This window comes from Mauremys mutica, chromosome 8 (genome assembly GCF_020497125.1).
Source record: "Mauremys mutica isolate MM-2020 ecotype Southern chromosome 8, ASM2049712v1, whole genome shotgun sequence".
Lineage (NCBI taxonomy): Eukaryota > Metazoa > Chordata > Testudines > Geoemydidae > Mauremys > Mauremys mutica.
In genome coordinates this window covers 110,212,813-110,232,078 of record NC_059079.1, presented here as the reverse complement: position 1 = coordinate 110,232,078, position 19,266 = coordinate 110,212,813, and the positions used below count along the sequence as shown (strand labels likewise).

The window sequence follows — 19,266 nt, the reverse complement described above, 5'->3', positions numbered from 1 at the left end:
TTGCAGGGACTCTGCCTGAGCACTGGCAAACAATCAGTTAACTCCCTACCCAACTATCTTGCCCACGTAAAGGCAAGAGTGACCAGACAAGGCTGGGGTCTGAAGGCCCATTCTGAAACTCAGAGTTAACCCAGGAAGCTCTTTTAAAACATCTCTGTGAGGAGGTAGAGGGCAGCACCAGATGGAGAAGAGACTGGCTTGTTTGTAGCACAAGCAGGGCCTTTGACTTGGTTAAAGACAAGGAACTCAAAGGCGGGCAGTAAATAGACACTCTCTTGAGAAAAGCCCTTTGCGGCTCTTTGTACCAACTTGCGATCCCTTCTGAATCCACTCCTCTGCAATGAACAGCAGTACGCTACTCACCTGTAACTAGAGCTGTCCTCCGAATCCCTCTAGACCCACCTCTAGCGCACTGGTTCTCAAACAGTGGGGTGGGACACAACTGCACAAAACTGTGTTTTCCTTCGCCACTGGCTAAACCCACATGGGGTAAGAGACATTTCCGGGACTGTATATGACTGGTCTTTAGCTACATAGAGATGCCCTGAGATGTCTCAGTAAAGCAGAGCACCTCTGTTACTGATGTCCAGCAATGACAACAGCTGCTACATGAATTCAGGTAGCAGAGAGGACAGATGAAGTGCCCCAATATACTGCTGGAACTGAAAACCTTCCTGTCAATCCTCCCTGGGGGTAGCTAATCAGCCTTCAAAGGCATGCTCCACAGTGCAGGACTCTGCAAGCAGCAAAGGCATTTCTGTGTGCCTGTACAGTGGAGTCGCATCATAGGCACATTTAACTTATGCAATTTTAACTATACGCGCTCGGCAAAACAAAACAAAAAAGAGAAAAACAACAATTTAAATACTGCACCTGTAGTGCGGGCGATTTCGCCCGCCATTCCACTCAATGAGCATTTGACTATACGCGATTTTCGCCTTACGCGCTGACTTCAGAACTTAACCCCCGCGTAAGATGTGATTCCCCTGTAAATATCCTGCACCAACAGCTCAGTGCTTATGACCCAGGCCTCCCCTCTATCTCCCACCAGCTGGTGATGATGTGATGTCCTTACCTTGATATGTTTGTAGGGAGGAGGCTTCTTATCGTTCTTTCTGTCTTCCTGCAGCTGCCTCAGTTCCTTCTGTGCCTTCAGCTCTTCAAACCTCACAGCTGCTTCCTGCAGAGCTGAAAGAAAATAGATGCTGTGTTACAAGAAGCCCCTTGCGCTAGTGTTGAAGTCAGGTAGCCTGAGTATTCTCCATGGCCACGTTTGTGCTCAGTTGTTTGTATGCATGTTTCTGAATGGGCAGGCCACGCTCCAGTGGCTTGCTACCTTGCCCCAAAGAGAGATGTTCCCCAGGTGGAGTAACGCACCCCATCGGAGGGGTCACTAAGAGAGCTACCAGGAACCGAGCTGGAAGCATTAGCAGCCCCACTGAGGACAGTGGGGGGCGAGGGCGGCATTAGCTCTGCCCCCTGAGATGCTGGCCTTCCATCACTGCTTGTATCGGCGGGTCCCCTCCAGCACAACACACTGCTGCATCCAACACCCACAAGCAGGAATCAGGAAGAGGCCAGACTGAAGGGGCACAGAGTAGCTGGAAGGTGGGTGCCTGTGGCTGGAGGAATGCAGTATGGATTGTTAGTGGCGTACCTTGTCCTTGAGGAGTTGTGTTAGGTGTACGGTGTATTCTGCTTTACAACGATGTTGTGTGTATATGAATTATTCTCACATTACAGATGGTGAACCTGAGGTGCAGTGGCTCAGCCAAGTTCACAGAGTTTGTGGCAGAACAGGAATAAATTGGAATTCAGGAGCTGGGTGTCTCTTGTTACCCTGGCATAAGCTCAGACCTCTGACTATTCTGGGTGGGATCACTTATGGGTCTGAGGCACAAATAAGAGGTACTCTGCAAGCCTTGCTTCAACCTTGACTCTGGGAGGACCATCAGTTTTCCACCCCATGGATGCCCTTCGTGGGACCATAGAGGAACTGGCCCAAAACAATCTCAGAGCAGACAGCTAGTGCCCCCCAGAGCACGAGGAAATGCGTTACCTTTCTTATAAATGCCATCCACTCCCTTGCCCATCTTGTCCTTGCTGCTCACGTCGCCTTCCATGTAGGGAAACACCCGAGCCTGGTGCGTCCAGAGGTAATCGTTGGACCCAAAAAACAGCACAGGAAACTCGCCAATGTCATGTTTCATCTTTTGGATATTTACAGGAATAGTTCTAGGATGGCAAATCTCAGCTGGCCACCACCTGTCACAGGGGATAGGGACAGGAAGAGTAGGTCAAAGCTTTGACACCACTGCCCCTAAAAGCTGGCAACAGCGATTTTTCATTCTCTAGGGACACTGAGAAAGAGAAAAGCAGCTTCCAGGACGTCACACAAAGCAGCAGTGCTGGGCAGAAGCTTGGCTTGGGGAAGAGAAAAGCAGCAGGTGGAAGAGGAAAAGAATGGGAAGAATGGTGCGTTCTACTGTCAGGTGACTACATGGAATTAAAAACAGACCCAGCTGCACAAACACGAGTAGAAACCAGCCCTCTCCAGCACAGTCAGTGCTGCACGAGGAAGGGCTTTAACATGGACATCAACCACCTTTGTGTTTACCCACCTGTAGCGCCCAACTTTTACCCAGACCACCTCCTTGTAATGGGGTTTCTTGCCGGCTTTGCAGTCGTTACAGTACCAGCTTCCCTCCGGCATCTCGATGTTCAGACACTCGCGGTGAAAAGCAGCTGGGCAGGACTCACAGCACAGAAGGCTGCCCCCTGCATCCAGGGGCGATACAGCAGTGAGAGCCACATCACAAAACCACAGGCCCCTATGCTCCCAGACAGAATCAAAGCGCCGGGAAGAGGGCCAGGCTCTTACACAAAGCTTGTTCCACCTGCCCAGCCACCCGAGCTCTCTCCATCTCTACCCAACAGCAGCACAAGGCCATGCAGAGGGCCAGGCCAATGCTTAGGCACCACTGAAGTCCCTCAAAACAGGATAACAGTAGCCTACAGGCTTTGTATTCTGTACCCTTCACCTCACCCAGGCCGGGCAGCAATGGCCACATGCAGCTGAGGCTCTCTCTCATCTCCTGGGGTTCCTGCAGGGAGGCATTCGCAGGAAGACTAGGTGCAACCACACCTGAAAACAGACTCAGGCTCTTCTGCAAAGCTGTTCCAGGGGCAAAGTCCTTCCATCAAGATGATCATCTCATTTCCTGCCCTCCAGCTTCCCCAAGCCTGGATACAGAGACCTGGGAGCACAGCTGTCCAGTGTGTGCAACGGCGTCTCTAACACAAACCAACCCTAATCCAGTGAGGCCTGGTGACAGCAAGACAAGTACCCTGACCTGGCACTGGACGAGAATGGGGGCCCCAAACTGGCCTGCCCTCAGTAGCTTTATCCTGCTAAGTAGCTGGTTCCTGCCTTCTGTCTCTACCCGGGGCACCCCAGCACAGGCCCTGCCCCATAGTGCTCACAGTGCACTAGGCAGAGAACAGAGGGTCTCACCTTCTGAGCAGACAAAGCACCAGCTGACATTGACGTGCTCATGGTTTCTGCAGCCCCTCCGTGGAGAGAAGTGATTGGGGCAGATGATGCTGTTGGAGGCGAGGATCACGGTCCCCGCAGCCAGACAGAAATCGTTGGCATGGTATGCCACCGGACACCGAACACAGCGCATCAAGCGACCTTGCAGTGGAAAAGGTTGGACACAGGTAAACACTTGAGGGAAAGTGACAATTAGAATTTGCTCCTAGAACTTAGTTTTGTCAATATTCAGGCTTACAACAAAGGGTGAAATGAGTCACTTGGTGAAGGGACACCTTGCCTCTAATTACACCAGCTTCTCAATAACTCCTTCCCTGTGTTTAAACTAGCTGACAGACCAGCCTGCCCCAAATGGTGGGTGCTGCGCCCCGTGCAGAGGGGCCGGAGAGCAAGTCTGTTCTGCACACAGCCTGCAGCAGAGGCTCCAGGCATTGTAACATGGCACCGGCTTCCAGCTGGCTCCCCCCGGCTCCCAGGTGGGCATCGGCTCACAGCTGTGATGAGCTCAGTTTCACAGCAGGGAGCCTACCAGCAGTGAAACTGACATTCTCGCAGAGGTGGCGTTACGATATCGGTGTAGGGGGCCGCCTGCTGCAGCAGAAGCAGTCCTGTGGTGCAGACACTGACATAATTAGGTGACATCAGCTGCCTCACGTTGACCTAACTCTGCAGGGCAGACCAAGCCAGAGGAGCAGCTGAGACAAACCCGAATGGCACTGCCATCCTGGGCGCCAGATTGCCACCCAGAGCAGGGAGCTGGCCCCAGCCTGAGCATCCACACTGCACTATAAACCTGTGGCGACAATTGCTGGACCCAGGTCTCTCAGCCATGCTAGCGTGTCCGTACTGAACACCACAGACCTTCTGACTCAGGCCTGTGTCCACACTGCACACTGACAATGAGTGCGCCTGAGATTCAGAGGGACTTGAGCTCTGACCCACCCCCTAGCAGGCTCCTAGGACCCAGGTCCTAGTCAGACTGATGGATGTGTGTGTGTGGATGGAGCAGGGTCTTCGATTCAAACCTGAACTGGAGCCCAGGCTCAGCGTGCAGGGTTGACATAGCCCTAGAGAGCAGCAAGTTCACCGTTTGGCACCTTCCCCACTGACCAGATTTACACAGCTTACAGCAAATGTCCCACGATGAAAGATTAAGGAACAGGCACTGGGCGGGAGACACCGAGCACCTCAAACTGCTCCAAAATTAAAGATGCTTTGGACGCAGGAAAGGGGCTCCTGCCTTTTTTCCTGACTAGCCCCAGTAACCGCAGGCACAGAAGGGTTTCCTTACCTTTAGACGCAGAAAGGTTTGCTGGGTTAGCGGCATGACAAGTCATACAGATGTGCAGTGAGCATCGAAAGCCCTTGTTCTGCATGACTGTGGGTGGGTACTTCTGCACACACTCTTCATGGTAGTACTTTCCACACAAGGGGAGCAAGCACCGCCTCACGTCCTCCCCACTGCTCTTGCACACAAAACAGGTGTGGACGCCTGGAGGAGAGAACACCGGTCACATGGCGAAAGGGAAGGAGAACTCTCAAAGAAAGAGTTACCACCTCCAGCCAGACTGGCCGGCTCCTTAGGAGCCCCCGGCCTGGACTGCACAGCTACCCAACCCTCTCCATGCTCTCTGGCCCTGGCCATTTGTCTCATGCCTTCCGCCAATGACACACTTCAAAGCAGCCTCACGCGAGCACCCAGCAAGCGGCCTGCCCTCCCACCCGGCGCCATACCTGTCGAACACTCATTGCAGATAAACTTGCCCTTCGGCATTTCTGAGAGCCCGAGGCACCGCAGGTGGAAAGCACCACAGCACTGCGCTTCACACAGCAACAACTCCCCCGGCTTCTCACAGATCTGTGTGGGGAGGGAACACAGCATTACTTCTGGGACAAACCCCTGGCTAGATACACACATGGCATGCAGCTGGCAGGCTGGCTGAGACTGCCACGAGAAACTCCTGCAGAAATCCCTTCATGCCAGCTCACAGAGTGCCACCGCTACCACTTCTCCCTGAGACCCCGTTGTGAGGCAATGGCTTAAATAGATCCCACTTCATTCCCAGCCACCTCGCTCCCACTCCACCGCTGCAGGGACAGTGCACCCGGAGCCCGCTGCAGAGCAGTCATGTCGCATCTACACACAAGGGAGGTGCAAAGTGTCCAGTCAGTGCAAGGCACATGAATAACTGGACAGCCATTAGTTAACTCAATCAGATCTGCTTCAAGGTTGCCTTGTTAGCCAGGGGATTAGTGTGCTGCACAGTTGCCCAACACCACCATCAGTGCTGCAAAGGTGCACCCAAAGATCTTAGCTCCCTACCTGACAAACATTCTCCTTGAGGGCTGCTCCTCCTCCTCGCTCCCCCTGCATCCTTTTGGATGAAGGCACTCCGTGGTCATTCTCAGACCCATCCTCATTGAGCTCCTTGGGGCTTGCAGCACTCCCATGGATAGGTATCTCCCCCTTTAGAAAAGAAATCCAGAATTCGGACGATCAGTATTCCCTGGCCCACCCTCTGGACTGTTAGTTTGGCTATCAAGCACATACAGGTTTTCAGGCGGGCTGCAAACACTGCCTCTAACACTCATCCTGCCCGCAGAGGACCCTTAATGCCCTGGGGGAAATGCCCTCCGCACTGCTCCACTCTGAGGTTTCATGAGGGAGGAAGTTTTGGTTTGTGCTTTAACCACAGGTATTCAATTTGGCTAGCTTGCTGCCACGACTCATCTTCATGGGGCTCTCTCTCTGGATTAATTCTGCCCCAGCCTGACCCGATGGAAACATGCAGTTTTGTGCCAGAACAGTCCTGGAGCCACCGCTATGGCCAGAAAGCTTCCTCAAGGCACTGCGTACACATTCCACTGGATGACATGCAAAGGAGCAGAGCATGGTCAAAGCAACCATTATTTCATTCTGCGTGTCAGACCGCCAGGAACACACGGACAGTATTTTAACTAGAGAGGTTGGCTGTGGCAATGCTAGAGAACCAGCCTGCTAGTAACCGATCCAGTGGAACTGCGCCAGTGCAGCGAGTCCACCCGAGCCGTCTCGTTTAGGGTGCAGTTCTATTCTGCATCCACATGCAAGGCTAGATTCTACGGCCAGAAGGGACCCTTCTGATCATTTAGCTTGATCTCCTGCATAGCACAGGCCACAACTGCCGGTGGCACTAAAGCATCTTTTAGAAAAAATCCAATCTTGCTTTGAAGACTTCAAGTGATGAGAATCCAGCATATCCCTCGGTGAGCTAAGTCACCAATTCCTTGAAAGGTCCGAGACGAGCAGCAGCAGCTGCAGAACTTCCAAACCAGGGAGGAGAGACAAGGTGGGGGAGATGATATCATTTATTGGTCCAACCTGTGTTGGGGAGAGAGAGCAGCTTTCGCGCTCACACAGAGCTACTCTTCAGGTCTGGGAAGGAGAGCCTGTCTGCATCTCCGTGGGGAGCTGGCCCCCACCCTGCAGCAGCAGACCACAAGGAAAGGAGAGTTCCAATTCTCCTATGGAAGCCAGGTCCCCTGGGCACTGCCTGGGGTTGGGAAGTCCCATGGATGCCATGGGGATGAAGGTGTGCATGGCAATATACCAAGTGTGGCAGGGCATGGGAGCAAGATGGCAAATGTGCCTGAGATTCTCGAGGGATCTGAGCAATTGAACTTTGAATTCAGTCCCTCACTGAACTTTGTTGGAGCGCAGGTGCATTGCATGTGCCTATCCTGTGCCCATTCCCATCTAGCCCAGAAAAGCGGTCACTCCAAGGTGGACAAGCCCTAGCAGAGCCCTGTACCTGGTTCTGACAGGCAATAAGATGGCCTGGCACATGCATCACGCAAGGATTTTTGAGAACTCTGCTCTTTTCAGAAGCAGACAGACTCACACTCTTCCCACAGCATAGACAGCGAGGTGTTACAGAATCACTGCATACCCGCTGCTCCCCGCCTCACCAAGCCATACCCTGATTACATCTGCACACTCAGAAGGCAGAGTGGTGGTCCAGTGTGCATTTGGAAAGTTCAAAGCAAGAGGAAGGTGCTGCTGACATGCCAGGACAGTCAGGAACACGAATCCTCTCCCAGCTGTCTGCTGTATTCCGCAAAGGGTGAGGTATTCTTGCAGCAATCATTTGCAGCTAGACTGAAAAGCAATGTCACCCAAAGCAGTGACTTGCATTTGGTGTGAAAACAAAACCTGAGACGCTAGGGCCGTATCTTTTGTCTGGGCAGAGAAAGCAGCGGGGACGGATCATGTTGAGGTGTGCAAATGTCAGCGTTCCCTGCTGTTAAATACCATTGCTAGGGCTGCAGGTTTGACATGGTGGTAACAATGTCACAGATACTGTGATTTTTGTTTGACTAGGGCTTTTCCTTGTGTCTGTGACTTTACGGAAGCAGGTTTCCCAAATGCTGGGTCGCTGACCTGGTGTGGCGCGAAAGGTGAGCCCCGGGGAGCGAGCAGTAGCTCCTGTCCCATGAGGCTGAACGTGGTTCCCTGCTGTGGGAAATGCAACCTGGGGCATGGGTTGGCACCGCTGCTCAAGTTTGGTCTGGCTGCCCTCTATGATGACAGAGGGCCAAATCTGAGTAAGTGGCACTGCAAACTGACATTCAGGGCTGCAGTGCCACTCACTCAAATTTGGCCCAGCTGCTGCTCTGTTATCATGACCGAGAAATTGGTGGGCCAAACCTGAGAGGGACTGCAACCCCTGCACCAGTGCAATGGCTGGAAGGGGAAGCCAAGCCCAGCCCTGGGGGACAGGAGCTGTTGCTAGGGGGTGAATGCAGGGTGGATTCAATTTCCAGACCCTCTCCCTGGGGCCCTCTCCTCTGCACGAGGCCAGGATTAGGGTTGGGTGCGGAGGCAGAGGGTGCTGTTGGGGGTGGTCAGTGTCCACTCGGGAGGGTAAGGGGGGGTGGGGGGGCGCGAGCAGCAGCAGAGGGGAAGGATGCTGGCCTGTTGGGAACTCCCCCAGGAATCTGGACCCTGGGTGGGGCACAATAAAAGACAATATGAAGTTGGTGGGTCACCATGCTAAAAAGTTTGGGAACCACTGTCAAAGTGGATTGAACTTGAATACTTGAAAAAATGCGTATTTTATATAAAAAGCTACAGAGAGTTGACTTTTCCAGCCTGTGACGTCACACACCATTTCCCCAGACCCCTTCGGTTCTTACTACATTTCCCAGGGCTACTCTGTGATTTTTGATTTAAACAACACCATGAGAGATCTGCAGCCCTAATCAATGCCTCCTTTGCTCGTGCGTTTCTCCTTGTGTAGATGCCACCGTCACTGTAGACATTTTTAACCTGACAGGAGTTTGCAGGGAGGAAGTAGGGATCCACTGACAGCACACTGAAGTACGGGACAGAGATAAATGGAGCAAATCATGTTTATTAAACACACAAAAGTGGAAGCCCTGCAGCAATAACAAACTAGATCAAAACCACAATGCTACACATTAGGCACTTCTGCGGACGAGAGGGGTACGAATGCATGGCCCAGGGAGCCTGAGTGGCTCTGTCCAGCTCGTTGGCAGGGACAGAATGCCATGGGAATGCACAGGAAGGAACAGACTGGTATGGCACAGACCAAACTCAGTTGCCACCATCCTGTACTGCAGCGCTATACGAGGAGGTGGTATGTACAGGGCAGATGCAGGGGCCTCTTAATGGGATAATGGCGCTAACTGCCTGTGTCTTTGAATGTGCTTTCTCAGGCGTTCATTCCCTCTGGAATGCTTGCTTCTGCCTCCTCCTTTCTCTGCCATGAGGGACGTATTACATCAGAGTCCTCTTCTCCCCACTTGGCTCCTTCTGCCTGGAAGCTGCACATACGAGCAGAGTCCCCTTTGCACATCCCCCTGCAGCTCCAGGGACAGAGCCTTTTGTTCTCCATTTCCCCCAAGGACTGGTGAGGCGTTTAGCCCCCTAATGTTCTCTGACGCCCGATCCCTCTCCTGCTCAGCAATGCAGCAGTGGTCCCTGTAGCAAAGAAGAAGAAGAGGGTTAATCGGTTTACTGACACTGGAAACCCTTGGAATACCAAGGAATGCAATAGTTCTGGTTCCTGCTCACCTTGGGATTCCAGTGCCACTCTCAGGACCTATCTGAGGAAGCGAGGGCAAGGACTTGGGTTATTCTCCTAGATAACACATGAGGACTTGCTTATGGAGCTGGAGAGGCACCATGCATTTCCCTGAGGGATCTGGACATTAGTATTACTCCTGATCTGATTAGTAAGGCCAGTCATCTAGCAGGGCAAAGATCACCAGAGATTGCTCTGAAATCTGGGGACTGCTGCCCCATGCTTGCAGAGGGGCACTGCAGGCTTTAGACAGGGCCACCATTCCAAACCTGTTGCTCATGGTTGACCTCGAGCAGTTTGCTATCAGTAACGCTTATGCCTGCGTTTCATGCTTTCAGTGGAAAGCAGAATGAAATAGTTGTGCAGCTAGACCAGAGCAGATAGATAAATAGTGCACTGCTTTGGTGTGGGGTCACCAGAGACCATGTAGCCTGTGGTGTGGGGCCATGCTGCCCCAGGGGTGCTTTACTGCAGTAGAATGCTCCTGCCAGGACATCTCCTGTATTTCACGGTTTGACCGAAAAACCCATCCTGCTTGGCTGCCCTTTTGAGTCCAGGCACATGCGTGGCTAAGCCAGTCACTGTACACTGAGGGCCTGAACAATGCTCCACGCAGCCAAATGTAGAAGGGGTGGCTGAACCTGCTGGAGCGGAGCCAGCTGGGCAGGGGGTGGAGTAGGAAGTCGCTATGTGCACAGTGGAAGGGAGACTTCTGCTCTCATGAGTTTGCAACTGAACATTTCTCGTAAGAACCAGACTCATTGCCGCCCTCCCCCCACCCTGAGTCTGCCAAACCAGCCCTGCCCAGCGAAAGTAAAGAACCGCCACGTACCTCGTACAAAGGGCAGGCCTCTCTTTCTGAACCTTCTGCCGTTGCCTCTGCAGCCTTCGAGTCACTGAAGAGTCCTGAGGAGCCTGGCACGTTTACAGGCATGGCCTGAGCCTGAGCCATATCCTGGATTTGCCCACGCCAGCGCTGTCACCCGCCCTGCCTGGTGCTGCCCAACAGTGCGTCAGGTTTCACAGGCGGGCGAGTGCAGAAAATACGGTCTTGTTAGCATGAAAGGGGCAGGTTTCCTCTGCCCCAGAAAAGCTGTTATTCTTCTGGACCTTCAGGTGTGTCAGTCTCTCCACACTGTGCACCCGAGTGAGGGCTACCCTGCTGGCAAGCCATCTGGACACCCACTCACAGTCCAGGGCACTCTGAATTACAGATCTCCTTGTCACCCTCGATACTCGCAAGTGTCTCAGGCCAGCTGGCAGCATGCTCACACCATGGCTGCTAGGAGACCTGCTCTGAAACTGGCGTGCTAGAACACACAGCACTCACAAGCAAGTGGAAGCTGGTAGGAAACAGCACATAATGAGCTGTACAGGGCCTCAGGCCAGCAGAAACTACTGCAGAAAGGCCACCGCTACCATGACTGGGGCCCGGCGAGGAAGAGGTGGGAGGACAACCTGCACACCTGTGCTTGCCAGTTCCACTAGCACTGCACTAGGGGAGACTGCCAGGGCAGTGGGCAGCAAAGTGGCTACCCTTGCTCAGGTGAACAGCTATGAACCACTGGGAGCCATTACAGCAACAGGCAGTGATAAGAAATGCCGACAACTGGCTCCTGACATACATCCTGACCACTGGGTGCTGTTCACGTTGTGCCATTTGAAGTGGGAGGCCCAGAGGTGTCCCTCCTCTCCTAGGCCATGTCTTGGTGAGACCTGGCTCATTCCTAAAAGGCAAAATGTGGCTGTCAGAGATACTGTTATGAGCGGTTCTCTGGCAGGCCGCTTTCACATATCCAAAGAGGGAGTGACCTCACTGGGGGCAGGGGAAACACCCCAACTCTGACCTCTGGATTGGGGGCAGAATTTTAACAAGGGTGTGCCAGAAAGCAACCAAGAGCCCTGACCTCGCGAATGGCTCTCAGGACCCTATTCCAAACTCTGCAGCTAATGTTGGAGTGCAGAACGCAGATGAGAGGCGAATGCAACGTATGATGGCCACACTCCAGAGTTTGTACTGCTTATCAATAAGCAAGAAGGCAGCATTCCCAGATGCAGCAGCCAAGGCCTTTCATTTGAACAAAAAACCTTCCAAACTGGCAAAGCAAAATTCCTGATGAAATTCTGCTCTATCATTGCTTAGAACCGTCTCTCACGGTGAAATTAGCTGAGCAATAGCCCAAAATTAAGCCCAAGCTTCAGTGGTCTTTAAAAAACAGCTGCTAATTTGAAGTGATACATTCCATTTAAACTCAGAGCAACACTCTTCTCTCCTTTCTAGCCAATCAAATGCTGCAGAGTTTGTTTTTCAGATGACACTTTGAGGAAGGAGAGGAGTGGTCGCTGAAGATGAGAGGGCACGGAAGAAGAGAAGAGCAGCTAGTCCTACAGGAATAGCTGAAGAGTCAATGGAGCCAACACCAAATATGAGCCCCAGGAGGATACGGGATGGATTACAGAGGATTGCAAGCGTAAATAGGAATTGAGAAGACTTGCAGCCAGTGGGAGCAGGGAATAGACCGGAGAATCACACTGTCACCAGGAAAAGGCAGGTCTATGTGATTGGGGACTCCTTACTGAGAAGAATAGACAGGCCTGTAACTAGAGCTGATCTGGAGAACAGAAGGGTGTGCTGTCTGCCGGGTGCTAAGATATGGGATGTGGACCTGAGGCTGAAAAGGATCCTAACGGGAGCGGGAAAGAATCCGTTGATTGTCCTTCATGTGGGAACGAATGATATTCTCGCTGGAACGTATCAAGGGAGACTATGCCAGACTGGGGAAGATGCTTAAGGAAATCGAGGCTCAGGTGATCTTCAGTGGGATTCTGCCTGTTCCTAGAGAAGGGCAACAAAGGTGTGACAAGATCATGGCGATCAACAGATGGCTCAGGCAGTGGTGCTGTAAGGAGGGCTTTGGGATGTATGGCCACTGGGAAGCATTCATGGACAGAGGACTGTTCTCTCGGGATGGACTTCACCTGAGTAAGGAGGGAAATAGACTTCTAGGATGGAGGCTGACACAACCGATTCAGAGAGCTCTAAACTAGGAATTTGGGGGAGATGGTTGGGAGATGTCCAGGTAATCTCCATGCCGGAATTTAACATGAGAGGGAAAAAAACAAAGTAAGAGAGGATACCGCCGTGGACAGAAGAATGGACATAAGGAGGAAGGGTAGTGTAGATACCAGTCTAATGGGTGACACTGGTGGTAGAATGTCTGTGCCTAACCGGGTAAAGAATGTCACTGAAGCCAAACAGCAAAAATTAAGATGTCTGTACACTAATGCGAGGAGCCTAGGTAACAAAATGGAGGAACTAGAGCTACTGGTGCAGGAAGTGAAACCGGGTATTATAGGGATAACAGAAACATGGTGGAATAGTAGTCATGACTGGAGCACAGGTATTGAAGGCTATGTGCTGTTTAGGAAAGACAGAAATAAAGGCAAAGGTGGTGGAGTAGCATTGTATATCAGTGATGAGGTTAACTGTAATGAAATAAGAAGTGATGGAATAGATAAGACAGAGTCTGTCTGGGCAAAAATCACATTGGGAAAGAAAGGTACTAGAGCCTCCCCTGAGATAGTGCTTGGGGTGTGCTACAGACCGCCGGGATCTAATTTGGATATGGATAGAGACCTCTTTAATGTTTTTAATGAAGTAAACACACTAATGGAAATTGTGTGATCATGGGAGACTAACTTCCCAGATATAGACTGGAGGACAAGTGCTAGTAACAATAATAGGGCTCAGATCTTTCTGGATGTGACAGCTGATGGATTTCTTCACCAAGTAGTTGAAGAACCAACAAGAGGGGATGCCATTTTAGATTTGGTTTTGGTGAGTAGTGAGGACCTCATAGAAGAAATGGTTGTAGGGGACAATCTTGGTTGGAGTGATCTTGAGCTAATTCAGTTCAAACTAGATGGAAGGATAAACAAAAATAGATCTGGGATTAGGGTTTTTTATTTCAAAAGGGCTAACTTTAAAGAATTAAGGAAATTAGTTAGGGAAGTGGATTAGACTGAAGAACTTGTGGATCTAAAGGCGGAGGAGGCCTGGAATTACTTAAAGTCAAAGTTGCAGAAACTATCAGAAGCCTGCATCCCAAGAAAGGGGAAAAAATCATAGGCAGGAGTTGTAGACCAAGCTGGATGAGCAAGCATCTCAAAGAGGTGATTAAGAAAAAGCAGAAAGCCTACAAGGAGTGGAAGATGAGAGGGATCAGCAAGGAAAGCTACCTTATTGAGGTCAGAACATGTAGGGATGAAGTGAGAAAGGCTAAAAGCCATGTAGAGTTGGACCTTGCAAAGGGAATTAAAACCAATAGTAAAAGGTTCTATAGCCATATAAATAAGAAGAAAACAAAGAAAGAAGAAGTGGGACCGCTAAACACTGAGGATGAAGTGGAGGTTAAGGATAATCTAGGCATGGCCCAATATCTAAATAAATACTTTGCCTCAGTCTTTAATAAGGCTAATGAGGAGCTTAGGGATAATGGAAGGATGACACATAGGAATGAGGATATGGAGGTAGATATTACCACATCCGAGGTAGAAGCCAAACTCTAACAGCTTAATGGGACAAAATCGGAGGGCCCAGATAATCTTCATCCAAGAATATTAAAGGAACTGGCACACGAAATTGCAAGCCCATTAGCAAGAATTTTTAATGAATCAGTAAACTCAGGGGTTGTACCGTACGACAGGAGAATTGCTAACATAGTTCCTATTTTTAAGAAAGGGAAAAAAAGGTGATCCGAGTAACTATAGGCCTGTTAGTTTGACATCTGTAGTATGCAAGGTCTTGGAAAAAATTTTGAAGGAGAAAGTAGTTAAGGACATTGAGGTCAATGGTAATTGGGACAAAATACAACATGGTTTTACAAAAGCTAGATCGTGCCAAACCAACCTGATCTCCTTCTTTGAGAAAGTAACAGATTTTTTAGACAAAGGAAACGCAATGGATCTAATTTACCTCGATTTCAGTAAGGCATTTGATACGGTTCCACATGGGGAATTATTAGTTAAATTGGAAAAGATGGGGATCAATATGAAAACTGAAAGGAGGATAAGGAACTGGTTAAAGGGGAGACTACAACGGGTCATACTGAAAGGTGAACTGTCAGGCTGGAAGGAGGTTACTAGTGGAGTTCCTCAGGGATCAGTTTTGGGACCAATCTTATTTAATCTTTTTATTACTGACCTTGGCACAAAAAGCGGGAATGTGCTAATAAAGTTTGCAGATGACACAAAGCTAGGAGGTATTGCTAACACAGAGAAGGACCAGGATATCATACAGGAAGATCTGGATGACCTTGTAAACTGGAGTAATAGTAATAGGATGAAATTTAATAGTGAAAAGTGCAAGGTCATGCATTTAGGGATTCATAACAAGAACTTTAGTTATAAATTGGGGACACATCAGTTGGAAGTAACAGAGGAGGAAAACGACCTCGGAGTATTGGTTGATCACAGGATGATTATGAGCCGCCAATGTGATATGGCTGTTAAAAAAGCTAACGCAGTTTTAGGATGCATCAGGCGAGGTATTTCCAGCAAAGATAAGGAGGTGTTAGTACCGTTATATAAGGCACTGGTGAGACCTCATCTGGAATACTGTGTGCAGTTCTGGTCTCCCATGCTTAAGAAGGATGAATTCAAACTGGTACAGGTTCAGAGACGGGCTACTAGGATGATCCGAGGAATGGAAAACCTGTCTTATGAAAGGAGACTGAAAGAGCTTGGCTTGTTTAGCCTAACCAAAAGAAGGCTGAGGGGGGATATGATTGCTCTTTATAAATATAACAGAGGGATTAATATTAGGGAGAGAGAGGAATTATTTAAGCCTAGTACCAATGTGGACACAAGGACAAATGGATATAAACTGGACACTAGGAAGTTTAGACTTGAAATTAGACAAAGGTTTCTAACCATTAGAGGAGTGAAGTTCTGGAACAGACTTCCAAGGGGAGTAGTGGGGTCAAAAGACATACCTGGCTTTAAGACTCAGCTTGATAAGTTTATGGAGGGGATGGTATGATGGGATAGCCTAATTTTGGCAATTAATTTGGCAATTGATCTTTGATTATCAGCAGGTAAATATGCCCAGTGGTCTGTGATGGGATGTTAGATGGGTTGAGATCTGAGTTACTACAGAGAATTATTTCCTGGGTGCTGGCTGGTGAGTCTTGCTCACATGCTCAGGGTTTAACTGATCGCCATATTTGGGGTCGGGAAGGAATTTTCCTCCGGGGCAGATTGGCAGAGGCCCTGGAGGTTTTTCGCCTTCCTCTGCAGCATGGGGCACGGGTCACTTGCTGGAGGATTCTCTGCAGCTTGAGGTCTTCAAACCACAATTTGAGGACTTCAATAACTCAGACATAGGCTAGGGGTTTGTTATAGAAGTGGGTGGGTGAGATTCTGTGGCCTGCATTGTGCAGGAGGTCAGACTAGATGATCATAATGGTCCCTTCTGACCTTAAAGTCTATGAGTCTATGAGGTTAAAGGGTTCCTTGATAAAGTATGCAACACGTAGGAGGACTAGCAGTACCTCAGAACTGGGAGCTTCCCCCAGTGCATCTTCACTCCTCCCTTTCTTGTACTGCGCTGTGGCTGGTGAGTATCGCTGTCTCTTGCGCTTTCTCTGCTTCTCAGGGAGTCTGTCAGGAGCTGATGGGAGAGACATGTGTTAAGACAATGGAGAAATAACAGTTCTGGTGGCCATGAGCAGTGCAGTGAATTCTGCAGTTCAGGCTGGGAAGCTCCAAACTTGTCCCACTGCACTAACAGATAATGAGGCCAGGTCCAGTACAAGCCTGCAGGCAATGCCTTGGAATGCAGTTCCCAAATGGCTGCACTGGTGACACCTCCTGTTCCTGCAGCCCCTCACAGGGGCATGGACCTGGGAAATGGGGATTCAGATTGGTTTTGGCATGGCAGCAGAAAAACTCAAACAAAACCATTCCTGCTCTCCCTGAGACCCCAGGAGACTGCAGCCAGCTCAAAGCACTGCGAGAGGTTTAGAGATTTTAAAGTTATTAATCCAAATGCTGATCAACTGTCCCCCTTCCCTAAATGTTGCAACTCAAACCTCCTTGACTTTGGCTCAAGGGAGGGAAAAAGTGCAATACAACTGCAAAATTCTCTGCCGGCAGACCAGCCCCCGCTGAGCCTGGTGCAGGGCTCCCTGTGGCACAAGGCACCCACAACAGCCGCAGGAGACACACTCAGTAACACCCTCACTTTGGGCCAATGGCTAGGGGTGTGAATCCCACACTGGACCTTGGCCTGCAGGGGCACTGAGCAGCAGAGACGCTGCCTTGCATGGAAGGTGTTTGTGTCCAGTATCTCCACCTCCCACAGGAAAGGGAAGATGCGCTGCCATTTTTTGACAAGTGAAAGCAATCAAATCGGGAGTCCAGGGCATTACTCCTTCGGTCGCTGCCCAGGCAGCGCAAGAGCTATTACTGCGCGCACAATATCCACCGTCCGTATTCAGTCACAGCAGAGTGTAACATGCTGGCTTGGCACCTGCATGGTGACAGGTGCTAGAGAAAAAGCCAATCTGGCTCCACAGGCCACTGTCTTTGGGGGCGGGGTAGGGAAATTCCCACTGCCTCCTCCCTTCCAGAATACATGGCTTTCAAAAACTGGCTTTCAGGAGAGACAGAAATCCCTACACTTCAGTACCCAAAAAAACTCAACATCAGTAACAACTTGGCAGGACCTCAGGAAAAAAACTGCACTGAGAAACCTCTATCTGAGCAAACAGAAAGCACCCACCTAACTCCAGCCCCACTGCAGGCCAGTGCTCTGGATACAGAGAGCCGCTCACAGCTGTACCGTGCTCTCTTCACCAATGTCACACTTTACAGAGCTTGGGGGGAGTGTGTGTGTGTGGGGTGGGGGGGTGATGGTACAACTTTGAACAAATCACTTAGTTCTCCTGAGAGGTAAATGCCCTCTGCAGATCCTGACTGGGCACGACATATACACATGCTTTTCTGCCACAGGCACTAAGTAACGTGGTTTGCCAAGAGCCCTGGCACAGACCACCCCAGGAATGGCACCAGCAGCTCCTGGCTTCATTGCAGATGCCTAGTGTTTCCTACCTTCTCCGAGATCCAAAAACTGGGGTGTGGCATAAAATTCAGAAAGGTCACTCTCCAGAGGGCCAGCATCAAAACACTGGGAATAAACAAGATTGAAACAATTTACCAACTGCATTCAGACACGAGCAAGGAGATGTGTTTTCCTGAGCAACTCAAGCTGAACATTTTTATGAACTGCTGTTAAAAGTAACATCTCAGATTCCAACGAACCGAAAGAGATCAGAGAAAACAGGATCCTTTCAACTTTCAATTCATTTGCTTTGTGTCGGACAATTCTTTGCATATAGCAAGTCGACACTGGCTGGCCAGCTGGGGTGCTCTGGCTGCTGCTGCTCATCATGCTGAGCAGTGTCATCTCACTGGTTCTTTGTGCTCCCCATCTGTTTGTTTAATCCACCTGTTGTCTCTCATCGTACACTTAGCCAGTGAGCTCACTGGGACAGAGCCTGTCTCTTTGCCATACATTCGAACAGGGCTTAGGACAACGGGGCACTGATCTCATGGTGCTACCATTAACAATCCTGTTGTCTGGGGGGCTTCACGCAGCAACAAGGGAGAGAGAAACATCTTTCGAAACAGGAAAATACAATTACAAACCCATAAAAATTGGCAAGGGCTCTTGGGTAGGCACAAAACCTACACAATTCTGGTCTCCCGTGTGTAAGAAAGATGAATTCAAACTGCAACAGGTGCAGAGAGGGGCTACTAGAATGATCCTTATGAGAGGAGACTCATAGAGCTTGGCTTGTTTAGCCTAGACCAAATGAAGGTCTAGGGGAGATTTGGTTCCTCTCTATACATATATCAGAGGGATAAACACCAGGGAGGGAGAGGAGTTATTGAAGTTAAGGGTCAATGCTGGCACAAGAACAATGGATATCAACTGGCCATCAACAAGTTTAGATATTGAAATTAGATAAAGGTTTTCAACCAGAAGAGAGAAGTTCTGGAACAGCCTCCCAGGGGAGCAGTGGGGACAAAAGAACTAACTGCCTTCCAGACTGAGCTTGCTATAGAAGGGATGCTACGCTGGGGTTGCTTGTAAGGCCATACGGCTCATCCATTACCACTATTAGTGAACATCTCCACAGGCTGGAGGTGGGGCTCTGAGTTACTACACACAATTCCTTCCTGCGTATCAGGCTGGTGGTTCTTGCCCACTGATCACCATATTTCGGGTTGAGACAGAATTTTGCACCCGGTTAGATGCAGAGACCATGGGAGGTTTTTTGCCTTCCTCTGCAGCATGAGGCATGGGTCACTCACCGGTTTAACTTAATGTAAATGGTGGATTCTCTGTCACTTGAAGTCTTTAAATCATGATTTGAGGACATCAGTAACTCAGCCAGAGGTTAGGGGTCTATTGCAGGAGTGGGTGGTGAGGTTCGGTGGCCTGCAATGTGCAGGGGTCAGACTAGATGATCATGATGTTCCCTTCTGACCTTAAAGTCTGAGTCTTTTTATCTCATTTTTTGAAATCATGTTGCCTGGTGAACATTAGAGACCAATGGGTGA

At 50.0% G+C, this 19,266-nt stretch overlaps 1 protein-coding gene across 5 annotated transcripts in view; it reads right to left on the bottom strand.

The window, feature by feature from the left end:
* The window catches only part of NSD1 (nuclear receptor binding SET domain protein 1), a 115,937-nt gene that overhangs the window by 28,766 nt on the left and 67,905 nt on the right, over window positions 1–19,266 (bottom strand). For 4 of the 5 annotated variants that reach the window (XM_045026764.1, XM_045026765.1, XM_045026766.1 and 1 more), the window contains exons 8-16: window positions 17,752–17,827; window positions 16,191–16,309; window positions 5,877–6,020; window positions 5,288–5,411; window positions 4,845–5,045; window positions 3,515–3,694; window positions 2,622–2,778; window positions 2,060–2,265; window positions 1,076–1,188 (exon numbers count right to left, since the gene is read on the bottom strand). In XM_045026764.1, coding sequence (XP_044882699.1) covers window positions 1,076–1,188; window positions 2,060–2,265; window positions 2,622–2,778; window positions 3,515–3,694; window positions 4,845–5,045; window positions 5,288–5,411; window positions 5,877–6,020; window positions 16,191–16,309; window positions 17,752–17,827 — 1,320 coding nt within the window. Of the gene's footprint in view, window positions 1–1,075; window positions 1,189–2,023; window positions 2,026–2,059; window positions 2,266–2,621; window positions 2,779–3,514; window positions 3,695–4,844; window positions 5,046–5,287; window positions 5,412–5,876; window positions 6,021–16,190; window positions 16,310–17,751; window positions 17,828–19,266 lie in introns of all 5 variants that reach the window. The other variant, XM_045026763.1, reaches the window with a different exon arrangement.